The sequence below is a fragment of the Erithacus rubecula genome (assembly GCF_903797595.1).
Source record: "Erithacus rubecula genome assembly, chromosome: 12".
Classification (NCBI taxonomy): domain Eukaryota; kingdom Metazoa; phylum Chordata; class Aves; order Passeriformes; family Muscicapidae; genus Erithacus; species Erithacus rubecula.
Window position 1 is genome coordinate 20,452,965 of NC_136664.1, and position 20,023 is coordinate 20,472,987.

The following is a 20,023-nucleotide window of genomic DNA, read 5'->3' on the forward strand; positions in this document are numbered from 1 at the left end:
AGAAAACTTGCCCAAAATATATTACACTGTCTGTATAAGGCTACAATATAGACTTTCAGAAGTATCTACTGGAATATACATTAATTGCTGTGAGTAAAAACCAAAGATATAAAGCAATCAATTAAGGCACCTAGAAGAAACACCTAATACATCAGATTACTTTTGAATACCTGAAACTTTGTTTCCAGTCTTCTCATATGTTTCCTAGTCTTTAAAAGGTGAACAGTAGTACTGTTTATATAGTCCAAAAAGTAACTCTTCTCATAAAACTTCATATAAAAATCACGGTGTAATTCAATAAAAGGACATTTCAGAAGTGGTTAGTGAGGCAGTTCATTCAGAACAGAGATCAGCTTAGGAAACAAGCCTCAGCCTCTGAAAATCAGTAAGCCTTCCTATAAAAGCAGCAGTATAAACCACCAATATAAAGTAAAATCACAATTACCGGCTTTTTAAGAATAGTCCAAGGATTTTCTCAAAAGGCTTACCAGTTGTCAGGTCATGCTTTTCATTCCAAAGTCAAAGAAAATCAGATAGATGTCACCACAGAAACTTCCCAACTTCCCTCACTGAGGTGAAAAACCAGACATTCCTTGTTCTACCCCGCTACAACCAATTTCCCCTGCCTCACTGTTCACCCCACTGATGCACCTTGTCAGTTACTATGTAATCTTATGAAATTTTTCTAACCTACGCATTTTCAGAATAGCTCACCTACACTGGAGTCACCTCTGAACACAGAAATGCTCTCAGCAAGGCGTTCGTCTTTTACACAAGCAGCGAACTGGGCATTTCCATCAATCAACCCTTAGCTGTTACAACTGGAGGGAAGAGCCCAGGTTCTCAAGCTACGATTTAGCTTTTTGATGTAGTATGAGAGCAGAGGAGACCTCATGTATTGACATTATAGTGAAGGTAGTTTGTGGCTGTGACACACGGTCTGTGCCGAGGTGGGGTAAGCCCCCTTTGCCCAGCCGCTATCTGTGAGGTTTCCTAAAGTTTTTCTCTGATGCCCGGTGAGCTGTAGAGGCTGCTGGGGCGCTTTCTTCTCAGGCTAACGCACATCAAAAGATTTGCGAACAGACACAGATTGAAGCTCCATCGCCCGTGCGAGGAAAGGAGACATTTCTGTCAAGCTCCGCGGAGATAAGCCGAGCTGCCGCCGGCACAGCCCCTCGCCCGCGGGTGCCAAAGGGCCGCTGCGGCCACAGACCGCGGCCGCATCCCTTCGGACCGTGAAACAGCGTGGGGAGGAAGAGCGGAGAAACTAAGGTAAAACGTGCGGAAACCAGCCAGTCTCGGGCACTGATTTTAACTCTGGCAGTACTGATGACAAGCAGAAAGATGTTTGTTCTTTACGTTGTGGCGCTACCTCCACCGAGAGAGCGCAGGAGGAGGCGGTGGCCGGCTGTGCCAGGGGGCTCGGGCACGGCGCCACGCCGGCTCGTGGGACAGGGCAGAACCCGAACGTCGAGCCCCGAGCGCACAGCGCCGGCTCTGCCGTCCCCGCGGTCCCGGGACACGCCCGCGGTGTCGGAGCGCGGCCGCCCCCCGCGAGGCGCGGCCCTCAGGCGCCGCCGCCCTCAGGGGTCCCGCGCACCTTCCGCGCCCCCCCGGCGCGGCCCCCCCGGCGGCGGGCGGCGCATGCGCGGGGCCGCGGGCAGAGCAGCGCGGGCAGCGATGGCCGGCGGCGAGCAGCGCGCGCCCGGCGGCCCCGAGCGGGTGGCGCTGAAGAAGGAGATCGGGCTGGTGAGCGCCTGTGCTATCATCATCGGTAAGGGCAGCGCGGCCGCCCTGCGGCCCGGCCCGTGCCGCTGGGGCGGGGGCTCGCAGCGGCCGGCGCGGGGACAGCGCGGGCTGGCGGCGCTCGGTCCGCGGGCAGGTGTGCGGGACCCGCGGGACAGCGCGCTGTGCATGGAGCGGCCAGCGTCGAGCTGGGCCGGGAGCCGCTGTGCCTGTGACACACGGTCTGTGCTGAGGTGGGGTAAGCCCCCTCTGCCCACCGTTATCTGAGCGCGAGCTTTCCTAAAGTTTTTTGCTCATGAGCGGTGGGCTGTTGAGGCTGCCGCGGCGCTTCCTTCTCAGGCTAACGCAGATTGATTCGTTTGGGATGGGGTTGTTCAGAGTGGAGGTGGCTGGGCTGTCAGGAGCACTGGGGTGTCCGGGACCCGCGGGGGCTGTCGCAGCCATCCCTGGCAGCACTCCCCTCTCCCCGCTCCCCTCGCCCCTCTCCCCTCGCCCCTCTCCCCGCTCCCCTCTCCCCGCTCCCCTCGCCCCTCTCCCCGCTCCCCTCTCAGCCAGCGCTGGCACCGCGCTCCGCCAGCGCCGCTGCTCCCGCCGCAGCCAGAACTGGGAAACTGGGGCACGCTGTGCTCCATCCCCTGCCCTGTGCGCTGGGGATGCGGGGCAAGCGTGGGGAAGGAAGGTTTGCCCAGGTGAGTAAAAGCAGCCTGTACTAACGCAGCGAGCCTCGAAACCCTGTAGGAAGAGCCAGCCCTTCCCTTCCGCAGAGGTGCGGACAAGACTCGCAGTGACAATTGTGTCAGGGTCCGTGGCAGCACGGAGGGGTAACGGCGGGCACGGCAGGACCTGCCGCATCCACGGGAATACGCTGCTCGGTAGCAGAATTGGCTGGGACACCCCCTGTGATTGATGTCACCAAGCTTGAGGAAGAGGACTTCACTGCATGCTTCCTATAGCTGATCATAATGCCCTGCTGCAGTTCTGTGCTCTTAGTCATGTATGCCTTTATGTCCAATGTAGATGGATATGGTCTTGCAAAAAAAAAAAAAAAAAATTCTATCAATGCCACTGAACAGGATCATTGTGTGCAAGGCTGTTATATGAAAGGAAAATATTCCAATCCATTCCCATAGTGAAACGCTAAAATCCATATCTGCAGTTTGTAGGAAGATGTGTTCTACCTATACAAAGATACCTTTTTTTGAATCCCTCAGCATATTTAAGGGGATAAATCTAGGTTCTGGATCTCAGTGGAGTACAGATGAGCTTGTGTTAGAGTGAAGTATTGAATGCTGCACATTGCTGCAGGTAAGGCACTTCCAGGGTTAGGTATTCCCCAAATTGCTACTGGCCATAGGGAAGATTTATGGCATCTATATAATTTGTTAGGTATTAGAGAATGGTATCTTGAGACTGCTTCCCTTCTCTCCCAGTCAACCTTTCATCACCTTATTTGCAATATCTTTCAAGCAGAATTCATATATGTCATGCCTGTCCAAAATAAATCTTGTGAAACAGCCTCTCATCTAATCAAGGATATTTCAGCAGGGAAAAGCACTGACATTTATCATAAACTGTAGTACTCTCAAGTGGTTTAAGTATTACAGGAGGTCATATGCTTTGCCACATAAAGCCTAAAAATTCTTCTGCAAATTCCCCCGTATTTTCATAGAAGACATTTGAAACACAACCATAGGATCCCATTTTGTAGTTTGATTTTCTTGTGTGCAGATGCATGAAATTACACCACATATCAAAGCCTTCTGTAACAAAGTAGTATGTGGTAGGAATATAGTCTAGCTTTGTAGGTGTCACTACATAAAACATGAAACATAAAACAGCCTCAAATCAGAGGACACTGTGAATTACATAAGGTTGGCTTGCCAGCCATTGCTGGAGTTAACTAAATGAAATCTTATATATAAGACTCCTTTATTGAAAAAATAAATTAGTTCATCCAAGTTGATATTAGGCAACCAGTTAACTCACAAATTTTCTGTTTGATAGAATTTAACATAGGCAGAAGACTTATTTCCAAGTGATTGAATACATGGAAAAAACAGATGCAGTCAGTGTGTCAGAGCCTGCAGAACAGACCAAAGGACAGACCAGGACTTTTATGTCAGCCATCATACTGGATTTCCTGGGTTTGAGTGGAGGAAGGCAAACCATTTCAAGGGTTTAGACATCAGATTCTGTGGATGCATCCCACAGCAAAGTCAGACTGCTTGAGAACACCAAGAAAACCAGAAATTGCTTTTGAGAAAACCTCTTCTTGCTCTGTATGGATGTAAAAATTATGCTTTCTTATTTTTCTTTATGTACAGAAAATATATGAACATATTTTTATATTGCCAGATAGAAGTTTGATGCTGTGATTTGCCAGCATTACACTAAATGTTCTGGTTTAGCTGACTTCTACAATTCCTATCAGCTGCAGGATGGATATAGAGAATTATAATCTCGTAATTAAGAAGAGGAAACGGGAGAGAGTATTTAAAACATACTGTAAATGTGAGTTTATAAATACGTTATTAATAAGTTTGTGATTGCCTTCTATGCACTAATTCTGCTTGTTTAAAATAAGGCATTATATGAGTTGCAGAGCTGGTGAGTCAGATTGTACTATGGAACACTCAGCCAATAATGGCAGGATCTCCCCATATTTTGTAGTCTGTTAGTACTCCATCACAGAGAACCAAGAGAATAAAAACAACCTCTACAGGTCCATCATGTCACCCAGGTTATCCATGCCATGGCTCTGTTAGAGCTCTTGGAGCTAAGGAGGGGCTCATCCTGTGAATACAGGGCACATCCTGGTTCAGGGAGCAGGGAGGGTACACACAGCCTGGATCTTGCCAGTTGTCCTGAAGCTCCCATACCCTGTGCTAATTCCCTGGAAAACAGGTCTTCCTTTTCAATCTTCTTGCCATGTTTTGAATTATGGGGCAATTTTCTCACTATTTTTACAACTGAGATGTTTATCAACACAATAATTTCTATGCTGTCTTGATGCACTCAAAAAACTCATCCTTTCAAATTTTTATCCTCCTTTTATAGAGGTTTTATCCTCCTTTTATAGAGGTTTGAAAGGTTTTGCCATAAGAAATACCAGTTTATCTGAAAAAGAAATATGCAGAAAATAAACTATATTAAACTAGGAATATGTCTTTCCTGTATCCTCCCCATAGAACAGTCTCCTGATTAGAGAGTCAACCTAAGTCTGTCCTTCATTACTTCATTTTTAACTTGTTTACAAACAAGCCTGATTAGAGAAGAATCCTATTTCCAAAGTGTATTTCATGCTGAGGCAGACAACAGCTCTTCTCAGTTTCTTAATGTAAATGCAGGTACTAAATACAAAACCTTTTAACTCTAGAAAGAGACTGGTAGTTAATGACTGTAAAACTGAGCTGTGTTTAGTAGTAATAACAAATCTTTCTGGCAATTTATCTCTGTCACAGAAAGAGCACTTTTGAAGTGTCTGAGACATGCTGTAAAAGCACCCAAACTTCTCTGTTTTAAACGTGGTTATATACAGTGGAAACAAATCTCTCATGGCTCCAGACATTATTAATCTAATGCACTCAAATGCACTGCAAGTCAAGCTTAGATAAAGTTATACAGCTTAAAAAGTAGTGACATACATGTGTTACTATCTCTTAGATAGTAACTTATAGATAATATGTAATTCTTTGAAATCCACACTAGATTTTATTTAGCAGACAGAAAAATCAATACTGAACAGTTATTTCATGCACATACACATTGCTGGCCTTACATCTCATTTGTACAACTGTGTATGTTATTAAGATTATTGCATGTGTATTTTCTTTGAGCACAGGCATCTTAGCTGTGCAGTGCCTTCCATGGAATTTTGCCTGTGTAGATAAAAAGCTAAGAAAGAAGTTCTATGACTTGTCTCTGTGTAATTTCTACCCCATTCCAAAGTGCAAGAACTAGAAAGTGCAGACTGATTAATGTCTGATAGCAGCCATTTCTTTGGGGTTGGATAACAAAATTCAGTGTTCTTACATTAGAAATGTGTATTGAACTGTATACATAAATTGCATATATAACACATGTAAAAAGGGTTGTTTGACTGTTTAATACAGATCAAGTAACATTTTATAAACTAAACAGTTAAATATCTCTTGAAACTTTTATTTATGTGGTTGTAAAACAACATGAAAGTAGCCATAGGGTCATTATCATGAAATCTGTTGTATACTCGTGAATGATTTAATATCAGGTTATGTGAGACCTACTAGAAGACTTACAAATTCAACTACAATAAAATATGTGATGTAAAACTAAATATATCTCCTTATTTTCCTGAGTGCAGGCAGTCAGGTTATCTGCATCAGCTGACTTGGCATTGCTTGAAAAATGCTTGCAGTAATTACTCTCCTCACACACAAATTTGATGTCAGATCCCTTATAAACTGGTTCCTGATTCAGCTCCAGTGATAGTAACAAAACTGTGTTCAGCTGACCAGTGAGCAATATGTTCAGTTTTTGCTAGTTCTGAAAGTAACTTTCTGGAATTTGTCTGTCCACATTGCCCAGACAACAGCACCCACTTATTTTCATAATATATACATATCTAATAATCAATCAATATATAATACATAGCTGACTTCAGTCAGCCACCCAGGGAATGGTCTCAGCAGAATGCCTACAAGCTGAAAAGCCTCCTTCCATTAGAGATGCTTCCTTAGTCAGGGTTATCCTAGTATGTAGTGCAATTTGCTGCCCACACCATGATAATCCATCAAGAGAACAACTGAGTTGCCTTGGTTGTCATTGCATCTGCCTGTCATCATACTTGCATGCAAATAATTGCATATGCATGTACACTGAAGTTTTTATTTGCTTAAATATCACTTCCAAGTACAGCACTCCAGTGATTTTTCCTCCTTGTCAGTAACAAAAAGCTGTTTACCAGCTTTCCTGTGTGTCAATTAGCTGTCTCCTTACTGCTGTGCCTCTTGCCATTCTAACACCCCTTGAAATCCCACAGATGATTTATCAGCAGAAACCTGGTACAGGATTCAGCAAGCTGCTACTTTAACACTGGGGAAGGGGAACACATGGAACTGAGAATAGCCTCATATTCCTCTTTTGCAAGTGGACATGGATGGGTATTAATGCACAGTGCTCGCTGTGTCCTCTCTGGTCATGTTTCATGTGCCACCATTGCTTAAGTGGACTGGGTTTTGGTCATTGAATCAGATCCATCTGTTAATCAAGTAACATATCAAATCATTAATAGATCCTAGTCAGACCCAATGGACTTCACTGGAGTAGTACTCAAGTTACAGGACTGCAGCAGAAAGGAAGATGTGTGAAAAAACCAGCAGAAAGCCACCACCCACATCACTGGATGATTTTTCCTGGTTTCTGTGATCCTGCCTGGAGTCATAGAAAACAGTGTTGTTGCAGCAAGAATTTTCTCCCTCTCTGAATCCACACGAGAGCATTTCATTTTTATAGCTAGCTGAAGTTTCAGGACACACTTTTGTTGGGTGACTTGTGAGAGTAATACAGATTGCACTTCAGTGGTTCTCTCAAAAAAAATGTTTCTAAACACTTTCAAAAAGAGTCAGCCTGTTACACACCTTGCTAACTAATATTTTGAGCATTTAGTTCCACGTGGTTATTGATGTAACATAAAGTATTTACAAATGCACAGCTGGGTTTTTTCTTGGTAGTTCAGGATCTAGCTCTGGACTATAAAGAACTGTAATTCAGTATTGTGTCCTCTCATAAATGCAAATTATGGGTTAGTAAAGTCAGCAGACCATCTTTGTTCAAGACAAATGGCACATACTCCCTACTAGTGAGAAACCACAAAGACACTTTTGAGGGACTTGTGAATGTTTTTTTCCCATATAGCCCAGAGGCTTAGGCTCAGATTCAAAACTATTGAAAATTGCATGTTCAGGTTCCATATATACATTTAAGATGATAAGTATCCATATTTTTTGCTATGGTACCCAATAGGAAAAAGGGTTCATACTACTGAAAAAGATCTGATCCTGCATTTGGAAAAAAAAAAAAGCTAGAGATCACAGAATCACTGGGTTGGAAGAGACCTTCAAGATCATTGAGTCCAGCACAGCCCTAACAGCTCAACTAAAACATGACACTGAGTGCCACATCCAGTCTTTTTTTTAAACACATCCAGGGATGGTGACTCCATCACTTCCCCAGGCAGACCATTCCAGTACTTTATCACTCTTTCCATAAAAAACTTTTTCCTAATATCCAACCTGTATTGGTGTCCATCCAAAATGCAAATTACATTTACAGCATGGTATTTTAGGGGTGATACCATGTTCCCACGTTCTTCCAAGACTGTTGCAGTTCTCCATCAGAATTGTTTGGGGTAGCCTTTCACTTGAGTTCGGGGAGCTGAAAACAAGTTGCAGTGTTGCTTGAAAGTAAAATCCATGGCAAAGTTCAAATTAAGCCTGGTAAAAATTCAGGGAGATTCTGCAGCTTCTCTAGGCTAGCAGCTTACCTCTGAGACTAAACTTACTTACAGAGGAAGTCTAAAAAGGAGCTGTAATTAGAAATTCCTGGCAGGGGAGTGGGGGAGAAAAAGAGCCTTAAAAGCCTTAACTTTACATTTTCTTCACCAAATATTTCTGGAGAAAGAAAAGGGTTTTATTTGTCCACAGATTTGCCTTTCTGCTGCAGTCTATATCAAGGAGAATTCAGCATGTGAAGTCCCACATGTACAATATGAAGATAATAAACAAAAAAAAGCTAAATTTGTACTTTTCTGCAGCAATTATCACTCAATTCTGTTTCCAAATCATTAGCTATCAAGTATTCATTGACTCATGGTTTCAGTTTAAGCAGGTTTCGTTTGGGTGAGTTTTGCTAGTTTTTGGGAGTTTTTACCTTCCTACCTTGTAAAAACAGTGGAAAATTCTGATTGAGACCCAGTGATTGTGATCACAGGGCTGAAGTGATGAGCTCTTTGCAATGAATGCAGCAGTTTAGGTACCCTATAACAGAAACCCCTTCCCTGACAGAGGAACTAACAAAGGTAGCATCCTTTGGTAAGTGTCTCACTCCTGATCTGGCAGTACAGTGCCTGCTTTCAGCACTGCCATAAATCTCCACTCGTGTTCCCTTTTCCTGTGCCTTGCAGCTCATTTCCTTCTAGCATAATGTAGCCTTTTCTGTTGAGAAAGTCTGTTCTGCTTTGGCAGGCTCACAACAAGCAGAAATAGTTTGGTGGAGGTTTAGCTCTTTTTTTGTTTGCAGCTTTCCATGTGCCAAACTTTTCCTTTTGAGACCCTGTTTTTTGTTGTACTGTGTGGGGAGTTTCTACTAGCTGCCACACTTTTTTGTCATCTTGATTGCAGCATGATAAAATGAGAAGGCATTTGTCAGGACTGAAGTGCCCCAAATATAAAACATCCTAACAGTGTTATGTTATTCTGCTGCTCCTTAAAAACCCAGAAGTCTCCCCAAAGAGTTCTTTAGCAGATGTTCCATGGCAAAGAGCAGGGAGCCAGCAATCCAACATTGACTGAGCATCTCAACACCCTAATTCCATTTTAAATGCTTGTATCCCTCTCTGTATAGTGAGAAAGCATAGAGAATATGCAAGCCCTATTGTCCTGCAGGGGAAAGACATGTATAATGGAAAATACATGTCAGCCTCCACAAAATCTCTTCTTGCAGTATTAGTTTATTCTCCTAATGTTTTCTTCTGGCACTGGCCTTTGCAAGTCAGGAGTGAAAAGCAAGATTTGAAGAGTGATTGTCTACAAATTGTTCCCATCATTCAGAAACTTGTAGATGCTGTTTTTGTGATTGCAGGGTAATGTACAAACCAATCTAGTGTTAGGGTGAGCTGTTTAAATTCTTGCTCCTAGACGTGGCTCATCATCTCCTTCAGGCAATAGAGACAAATTCCACTGGATCTCAGAGCAAGAAAAGTGGTGAGGACTATACTGGTGATGTTTAAGCCTGAGGAATTTCTGTATCACTGAGTAATGGAATAATCCATGGAGCTGAATTGTGCTGATTCATTTAACACTTTCTTTAGAATAGTACCAAAACTTACAGAAAACTAAAGTCTTTCTGCATCTGAAAATCAAGTTGAATGTTATTTTATCTGATCCTTAAATAATGGCGTAATTGCACTTCAGATGTTGGACCAAAATATCAATAATGTAAAACATACAATTTAAAATCAGTAAAACTTTAGAAAGGTTACTTCTAACTCCAAGAAATAGGTCAGTGATCTGGATGAGTGGTAGTTTTTCTGCTGTGAAAAACAATAGCTCTTTCATCAGTTATATGAAGCTGTTTAATCTAGATCAGGCCAAACATCTTAATATAGTATACCACAAAAAAATTATGTCTGAACAATGTAAGGGCCTTATTTACACTCACAAATACCAGGAGACAGCAAGTTAAGGAAGAATCTCATTCTGTGGAGTACACTGAGTCAGAGAGCTAAAATCCACAAGATTGATGTGATCTGTGGCAATGAATGCCACAAGGCTGCCCATCACAAAATTTCTAATTCACATTAGCACTGATCAACAGACAGGTGCATTAATTATTGTACATTAACTCTGGGTTAGAAAATCACTCAGGGATGAGCAGTCAGTGTAAAAATTGCTCTCTTATAAAGATGCATCCAGACAGTGGAGGACACAAGTTGAGGTGTGGATATTGAAATGCCTTCTCTGTAACAGAAGGAGTTTTGTGAAAAGCCCCCTGCACTTGTGTACACGTGCATGACATTTTGAGCTACAGGTCTGACAAGAAAAAACATCCTTACTTGGCAAGTCTCCAGTTCCTCAGTGTCTTCCACTTTTTGCTGTTAAATTGTGCAACTATCCTGAGAGAAGGAAAGCAATCTAATGGCAGGTGCCATATATGATGGGTTTAAAATACTCTTGTGCTGTGAGATTGCTCCTGTCAGGCTCCACAAGGGAGGCTGATGATCAGAGGTGTCTCTTGTCTCCCTGCCCACCCATGCCTTGAAAAGGATCACTGTGTGTTTCTCCATAAACCTGAAGATAATGACTGCCAAGGAATGAGGACTTACAGCTTTAAAGTGTGTGCTGTTATATCATAAAAATTCATCCTTTTGTACAAAACACACAAGGGATCATTTTTTCTTAGGGAGTTGCAAGAAAAGGACTGACAAAAATGAAAATGGGGGGTTGAGTTCCTTGTCTGGATTATTTCAAAATTCTTTAGCAGCTCTCCTGAGAGCTTAATAGAACAGGATTTACTTGTTTGTTTTAAGGGACGTCACTTCAGACTATATTTCATTTCAATTTCCCCATAGCTTTTTTTTTTTAGTCCTGTTTTTATAGCAGACTAATTCTTTGGTATCTGGGGTTTCAAGCCTTGTTTTATCACTAATTTAAAACAACATAGACAGTTCAGATGTCCTGGAAGAGATAAGAAGTTGTATGAGAAATGTCATTCTAGGTCTCTATACCTACAGGTTCCTTTTTTTCTCATACTTTTAAATGCAGTCTGAAAACTTGAAAAGCCATACCTTTTGGAAACATCCATAGTCAAATCTTTTTATAAGAGTCTTGAAAATAGTAATAGCCTTAGTTAGTACAAAAGAGCAGAGTATCCAGGCTTGTTAAGCTTCCAAACACTGTGCTTTGACTCAAGTAAATTTAAAAATAGCTGAATCAGTCTTTTAAAGAATTAAGGAAAGAAGTGTTTGATTCTTGTGGTGTCCTCACATGCCTAGCCTTCAGCTTGGAAGGGATTTCCATGTGTGTGATAGAATTAAAATATTTGCAATTTTAAAAAAAGCTGACAAATCACATTTTTTGTACTCCTTCTAGTAGATCTTGTTGCAATTAAGCCATTTCTTATGGTAAACTCTGCCAGAAACCAGTAGGACACAATGTCTCCATGTTTTTTTGGTTGTGGACAGGGCCAGTTCCCTAGCAACACAGTAAGATTTAAGCAGACTATTACAAAAGGTGCCCAATCCTGTACATATTACGAGTGCATAAAGAAGGAATAGCTCTCCTTTGCATGCTTGTGCTCCTGACAGAAAATTAAATACCCTTTTCTTAACTGCTCCCAAGTCCCTCAAATCCTACTGAAGGCAGCAAGAGTGGAGAACTTCATTGCCTCATAGGATCAGGCTCTAAATTAAATTAAAGCAGCTGGGTGCCAAAGACATGAATCCTTTATTGGCCACATACCTGAGCAAGTGGCAGTCACACCAGGATGAAGCAGCTGAGAATGAACCTTGCTGACAGCAATGCCACAGGTGCAAGCTGCTCTCATTAATTGAAGTTGCAGAGACCAGTCCCATTCACTCATTTTATCACAGATGTACAAATGAGCACACCTGTGATGGACCAGACACAGCCAGGGGACAGGAGCAGCATCCTGGCTGCCCTTGCAGCAGCTGGGATCATCCTCTGTGTTTCAGACAGGGAAAGGGGCACACAAAGGCCAAAAGGAGCAAATTCACCTTTAGCCAGCAACTCACAGAACCTCCCTAAAGACAGGACTGTGGATATTGCACCTGTTGAAATCCCTTTGTTTGTCTTTGAGACCTTCCAAAATAGTCTGAGGAGATCTCAGCTGAGATTGAGCTACTCAGGAGCACTAGAGCTGAAAAATCCCAAACCCAGAGAAAACTTCTGTAAAGTGAAGAAGAACATGCTTCAAACTTTATAAAGCTCTTTGTAAAGAACATGCTTCCTACATAAGTCTGTTACTTTAGGAAGTTAGGAAAGAAGAAAACAAGACAGATGTTCGATCTCTTGCAAAACCAGAACAGAAAGTGTGGATTATAACCAGGGTCCTATACACTGTGATGGCAGGGGTGTTCAAGTCTGTGTTAATGTCTGTTTTGCAGGATTAGCTGATTTAATTCCATGTTTCTGTGGACTCAGAATATTCTGTGGACAAGGTTTTTTTTCTATTTAGGGGGCAGGAGCAACATTCTTTTGATTAATTTTTTAATACAGCTAGTCAACTGCTTAGATAAACTTGATATATAAATACATCAGTGAGCAATATGAAGTCTCATAATTCTGAAGATACTTAATTTCAAAAGATAGTTGTGGTATTTGAAAATACAAGATTCATATATGCATAAGCATATTATATAGCAATATTGCTAATTCTTAGTCATATGACAACAGGTCCCTAAATTCCAGATCATAGATATTTAAGAACTGCAAGAAAAACTGCCATTTCTTCTGGAAATCCAGGAGTTTCTAGTTTCCCTCAGTAAAATTGTCTAAACATGTTCTTTAAAATAAATGATATATTTTAAAATAAAGTCAAGATACAAGTCAGCACTGGTTCTAAATATGTGAGGACAGCAACACAGCATCATAAGTGGTGTCTCTCAAAGTGTATGCTGAGCTGACAGGTGTTTGTTAATCTCATTTACACTCAGATTGAGCTGTTTACCAAAGTGCACTTCAAGTTAAGAGCAAGCTTTAAGTCAAATATCATTGTGCAATAGTTGTACACACCCCAGGAAACATAAATACCTTTTTTTTTTTTTAGCTTTTAAATGCCATCTCAGTTAATTGACCACAGCCTATCTTTGTATTCTTTGATTAAAGAGAGATAAAGCCACTTAGAGATGTAAATGAGAAACATAAATTCTGGAATTACCATGCTAAAAGGTAAAAATAACACACAGAATACACTAACACAGATTTACAGCCAGAAGAATGTAAACTTGAGAGATTGAATGATTTCTGTTCAAGGAGATATGAAACCTGCAGCACCCCCAGGCTTTGCTAAGAAGTTTGTGTCTTGCATTCAAAATAAGGTTGTGTAAGATTCTAGGCAATGGCAGTAGACCTTGTAGGACTCTAAATTTCTTCTCAATAACATAACATGAGTTGTAACACATCAGTTGTATTTTGATGATTTGTTACTGCCATTTTCATATAGCTTTGTTTTAAATATGTATTGCCAGGAATTTCAATTCAGGAAGGCACTTTGAACATTTTAGCCTAACATTTAGTTAGGGTAATTCTGAAAAATAAGTTTTACCTGAAAAGTTTAGCATACTGAAGTTCCCATTCTACCCCTTCAGAAATCAAGGATTAAGTGATGCCTAGTTTAGAGATGCTCTGAATGGATCCCAAGTTTGCAGAAGCTGTGTAAGCACAGTCAAAAATCCACCAGCCTGAGTCTGAGGACTCATCTTTGTGGGATCAGAGCAGAAGGCATAAACCCAGTCATTTGAGAGGAAATCAGAGGCACAAGTGGGAATTAGGTTTTGCTTTATTTGCCGTTCAAGCTGTGTTTTTTTTCCAGACTTGCTCATTCTTGTAATGCTGCCCCATAGGTCCTCACACTGTCCCTTGGGTGGTGCAGAGCACACAAGGGATTTTGGTAGCCATAGCTGAGAGTAGCAAGGACACAAAAAATGCAAACAAAGTTTTTAATTCACAAGGAGGAGCATTTTTCACAGCAGAAAGCTGCAGGGATGCTGTGCTAGGTAAGCAGGGAGCAGTGTGGGGTTCAGAGAGATGTGCCAACCTCCAGTCTGGTTCCTTCTGCTAGAGCCTAGACTTGTCTAACAAAAAATCCTTCTGTGTGCTCTGTAAGTCTCAAAATTGCACACTGATGGTATTTAATCTTCCTGATTCAGGCAATGACACATCCATGAGGACTGGCAGCTTTCAGGAATGGACAGCAAGAGGCTTTCCTACTGGGCAGCAGCTGCTGATGAGTTTTCCAGACTGAATAATCTGTTCACAATGAGCAAAAAGAATAGAGTTAGGGGGAGAAAAAAGGGGGGAAATCCAGAATTTTCTGTAACACAAATTATGCTTCAAAGATGATGCAGGGGTCTTTACCACTGGGCTGCTAAAAAGCTGTATCTGTCATATTGTCCTTGTCTGAGCCACAGCACTCCCTGACACAGCTGAACTCTTTGGCTGTTTTTATGGCTGAGTTGGTGAGCTTTATCTACAGCAGCATTTTTTAACTTTTTTAAGCATTTTGTAACTTTTCCTTCTCAGTGAATACCCAAAATTGTTGCAGGTGTAGAGGGTGCTGTGAGAGATGCAACTATCACTTGTGGGATTTCTCAGCAGAGGGACAAGCATTGAATCAGCTGAATGGGCTGGCATCTGCCCCTTAAGGCACTGCAGAAGGACCAATTTCCACTGTCAGTTGCTTTTCTTAAAATCAGAATTTATCAGTAATCAATCACAGTGTCCTAGAGAAAACCCCAATGTCCTCCAGCATGCTTGCAGCGCAGAGCTTTACACACTGGCCATTTCTGCATCAGGGGATTTAACAACACATTTCTGCCATTTGCAGGTAAAATTCTAAGTCAGGATATTGAGATCCAGAGAGCACAGAAACCAGATGTTGGACAGATAACAAGGGCCAAAACAACATGAAGCTGCACTATTTATAGAGAGTATCAGTGTGCAGTGCTGCTCTTTCTTACCAGGGCAATCCAGGCATTTCAGGGGCATCACAGGGGTTTCCCTCACATCCCTCTCACAGCACCAGGGTAGGTTTAGCATTCAATTTCTCTTTGGAAATTAGTAGGAGGGTGAAGCCTTCTCTCCTTTGCTTCAAGAGTCACTAGCTGCTTTATGTGCTGAAGTCCCACCGTGGGGGGAAGTTTGAGCCTCTGTTCCCCACAGACCCCTGTACCACTGCCAGTGGGGATGCAGTGGGAGGCACCAAAAAGGACTGCTCTGCAGTCTGGAGGCTTCCTCATCCTCACCTGGCAGCACTGCCCTGCAGGAAACCCTGCTCAGGGTCTCTGCTGACAGGGAATAAGGCAGAAGAGGAGGGTGCAGTGTGAAGCTGAGCAAAAGCAGCAGGTTGCAATCCCCTCTGGACACAGCTGTCCTGCTGCACAGGCTGCTTTGGGTGGGGCAGCATTTGGGAGCTCACTTTGAGAGTATCCCATTGGAAATGTCACCTAGTCCCTGGGAGAAGGCTTTTCCTGACATTTCTGCCTTATCATTGCAGTGTACAGAGAAGGGCAAGGGAGGCTGAGGTTTCCTCTTCATGGTAATGAAATGCAGCCCACATATCCCAACGCTGGCAAGAGAAGAGGAGAACAAGTCAGAAGTTAAGGAAGTAGAGAAGTCAGACCAAGTACAAGAGTCAGAACAGAGGAGCAGGAAATAAAGCAGTGGACTGTGTGCCTGAAAAGAGGAGACAGAGCCTGCAGCTTGTGAAAGGATTAGCAGAATAAAAGGAGTTTCAGTTTAGAGCAACAACAAAATCCTATCATACAGGCTATAATTTCTTCTTTGAAATAAACACACTGTAATGGTGTTATTCAAATAAAACTGAATAAAATCATGTACTAGCAGATATCTGTCATCTTTACTATTTCATATGCTCCTAAGATCCCCAGCACCTCCTGGCCATTTATCTGCATGCATCACCTCAATGTTTGGTCTCCAGCAGGTCAGGACGAGAACTGACTGATAGGAACAACCAGGTTTCCTTCTCAGGCACTGCAATTTTGGACAAAGGATTTGTAAATTCATCTATGATACCTAGTGTGTGCCCACATACATACTCAGAGATCATGATGCTTGCAAGCAGAGAACTGGATCAGAGGTTCCAGCTGGTTTTGGTTATTGGAACATTTGCATTTGACTTAAGTGCTATAATAAGAATGTCCCCACATGTATCTCCTTTAGTGAGGTCTTTATGGTACAGCTGTACACTTCCTATGAGTAGACAACACATGCCAAAGGAAGCTCCTTTGAATGCTGTTGAAATAGCAGGTTATTTTGTGAACACCATATTACCTGAACAGAGGTTCTTGGTAAAATTTCTCTTAACCTGGTCCTGTAGAAGAAAAGTAATTGACAAATTATCACTAATTTTACAAACAGATAGAAATTTCAAACCACCACGTTTCTGTGGGTTTAAGTGTTGAGTACTTTGGCAGAAGCTGGATTGCTAACAGCCTGAGGATGGCCAGTCTCCTGTGGCAAGCAGCAGTCTTCAGCTGGAGAGCAGAGCACTGCAGTCCCATAAATGCATCTTGCAGGATTAGAGTATTGCTTTCCTTTGAGGCTGCCTTCCACTACTGGTGGAAAGGGAATCCAAACAAACCATCATCGTTAAGCACTTTATATACCTTAAGCCAGAGCCAAATATTTGGCTTACTACTTTTAAACAACTACTCAAATGGCCCCAGATATATTAAAGTTCCTGTGAAGGCTGAGGTTAGCACAAATTTGCCTTCATTGCTCTTCTCTAAGAGTGATTTTTTTCATCTAATTGCAGCACAGCTGCCTAACACACTCCCAAAATCACAACAATGCAGCTGGCATGTACAAGTTGTATCCACTGGCTAGTTCTGTTTATCAGAGGTCTTTGCAATTGAGTAAGTCTAATATTTTCTTAAAATAACAGATGAGGAGGCAGAGGTTATTCTCTCTCTGGGAAGGATGCATGCCATCATCCTGCAGACTGCCTGATTACTGGGGAGAACAGCAAACCAAAATTTGGCAACCATTGTAAATTTGCTAAAATTCAGGATGAGAATGATATTCCATCCTTGCCACAGCTCTTCAGATAACAGTGAAGAGTAGATACTTCCACCCATACAGATATGTTATTATATGGTATATCTGTTACAGATAACAGATATTTCCAGCCCATTTCCCACTGCTTTTTCCCTGTCCTTCATGCAGCTGTGCCCTGCTGAGCAAGTATTGATTTTTAAGATATAGAAATTTAAATTATTTACAGATCTCCACAGTACCTCATGCAATAGCAAAATCTAACCCTTATCACTGGAACAGACTGTTGCAAACCTTGTAGGGCTGCATCAGGTATTATTAGTGAATCTGTGCCTGAAATATTTACTTCCCTAAACTCAGTTTTCTGTTCTATCCACATCTTCATTGTTAGAAAACTTTGCTTCTTCAAGTCCTCACCTGCATATTAGTGCTCAGAAGGCAAATAATCTTTTTTTCACATCTATCAGAAGTTAAGGAAAACACTTTTGTCAGTATTTGAAGCAGGCTGATTTTTAAAATCTTTAAAGTTGTGTGTAGTATAATCAGATTATAAATTCTTAATGCAGGAAAATCCAGTTGGAATGCTGGAATAGCAGTTTATAATGGCTGGTCATGTTCTTGCTTGCTAGGAATTTTAACAAATATTTGAAGCCAGGTTTTAAGTTTGTTTAATTTTGTTAAATACTAATCCCTGCAGACATTAAATTATCACTGTTATTTTTACATCCATTTTTGAGGGGGTTTTTTTGCAGGATATTAGCAGAGCAGCCCTGATTAATTTTCCACTGATACAGAAGTTCAATTTTTTTTTACTTGCATATGAAGTTAAATGGCTATAATTTTAATATCAGGCTTTATAGATCCTTTTATTCTTTATGTGTATTCTTCATCTATAGATCCTTTTATTCTTTTTTATTAAGAGTGCCTGGCAGCCTCCTCCCCTGCACAAGGCTCAGGCAGAGCCTGAGCTCAGCCAGGCACACAGCAGCAAGACCTTTTACTGTGGAGAAACAGCCACTGGGGATGGCTGTGCTGCACCAAATTTACAGCTCACTCCAAAGTTATGAGCTGTGCATTTTACTTCTTGGCTGGTTTTGTGGCTGTGCCATGCCCTGAGTTCACAAACAGGCAGTGGCAGTGAAAACCTGCCACCAGCATCCTCAGCTGGAGTGTTTAACTGCTGGGAAACAATTAACTGGCAATTGGCTGCACCAGGAGCTGCTTCATTTGGCAGATTTCTGATAAATACATACATAAATAAATATCCATGATGAGTAACATCATCACCATTATTGACATAATCCACCTCTTATTTAATTTGGATTTAAACAGTTTGCAAAGAACAATTCCTTTTGATTAAGTCTTTTTATTGCTGTTGCCAAACAGGATTCTCAATTCTTACAATATTTTCTGTTGAAAAAATATATATTTATTTATAATTCCTAGGCAGGATGCAAAGCTTCAGAATTTGTTTATAAGAGAGCATTTTCAAGGGGTGACACAGACTGTCATCCTGCTGGCCTGGGCAATCTCTACCTAGGTGTGGGAGGTATGGGAGAACTTTTTGATTATTATTCTATTCTCAATGAAAATTGCCTGTATCTGCTGTTCAGGATACAATATACCAGTATATCAAGAGAGACCTGTACCTGAAATTAGGTTGGTGTCAAGCATTTACTTTAAAAGAAAAAAAAAATTACAGCTTGTACACATTGACACTGATTTACCTGAATGTGGCAAAAAAATAAAAGGCACAGAATTTCTTTGTTGTTAACACTTCAGTTTTTAAGAGAAAGAGCTCAGGCAAATTACTGATCCATTCAGAATTTCAGATGTACAACAGATCTTTAAAGAAATGTGCATGCAATAACAAGACATGAGTGATATTTTTCTTTGCTGACTATTCAGGGGATTTCTTGGTTTTATCCAGGCAAGACCAAATATGGTCTCTACATATAATTAGTCCATTCTTACAGAACTGATGGATACTTTCAACAGGCTGCAAGATCCATTATTTTTATAGTTTTTGTAGCTTGTGTGCTGCAGATAAATAAAAGATGCCCTAAGGATTTTCCATACTAAGTGAATAAGCCAAGTTTTACCAAGTCCCTTTATTTTCTCACAAGCACAGGGATACTGTTTTCCTTCTAAGTGCAGTTGTTGAAGTGTTTTGGTGAGAATTCAGCTCTTGTTTAAGATACAAGTTTCAGTTCTCGTGGTTGTATTAGAAAACATCAAAACCCCATACCTGACCCCAAATGCACTCTCATAGTTCAAAAGCCTATGGCAAGATGAAAACTCTGGATTTTTCAGTAATTTTTCTGATTTTTACACAATTACCACAGTTCCCAGATGGTGTAGCTGTACATGAGGTGCTGACCTCAGAGCCAAACTACAAGCTGCATGTATGGGACTGTGGGAAACCCATTCCAGGGCCAGGCCACGAAAGATCCTAAACATGATTAGATACACAACTGGAGATTTGAAAGGATGGGGGGGTTTAGCATTCTCTTCACAGAAAACCAGGTTTGGAACCCACTCCCACCAAGTCAGAGCTGGAGCATGGCTGATAGGAGAGGCTGGACCCACCTCACACCCATGTTTGGGTTCACCAGACCCAGGACCTGGCAAGTTTCCTTTTTTTTTTTTTAATTCCCCTCCCCCATTTCCTATTTTTCTAGGATGTGAAAACTGCTCTCAACATTGTCCAAAAATAAAAGAAATAATCATGACATTGGATAAGATCTCAGAAGTGATATATATAT

At 41.6% G+C, this 20,023-nt stretch overlaps 1 protein-coding gene across 1 annotated transcript in view; it reads left to right on the plus strand.

The window, feature by feature from the left end:
- The first annotated feature begins 1,630 nt into the window (after positions 1–1,630).
- The window catches only part of SLC7A10 (solute carrier family 7 member 10), a 37,832-nt gene continuing 19,439 nt past the window's right edge, over positions 1,631–20,023 (plus strand). Inside the window, exon 1 of the mRNA XM_079315936.1 lies at positions 1,631–1,774. Coding sequence (XP_079172062.1) covers positions 1,645–1,774 — 130 coding nt within the window. The 5' untranslated portion in view covers positions 1,631–1,644. The remainder of the gene's footprint in view (positions 1,775–20,023) is intronic.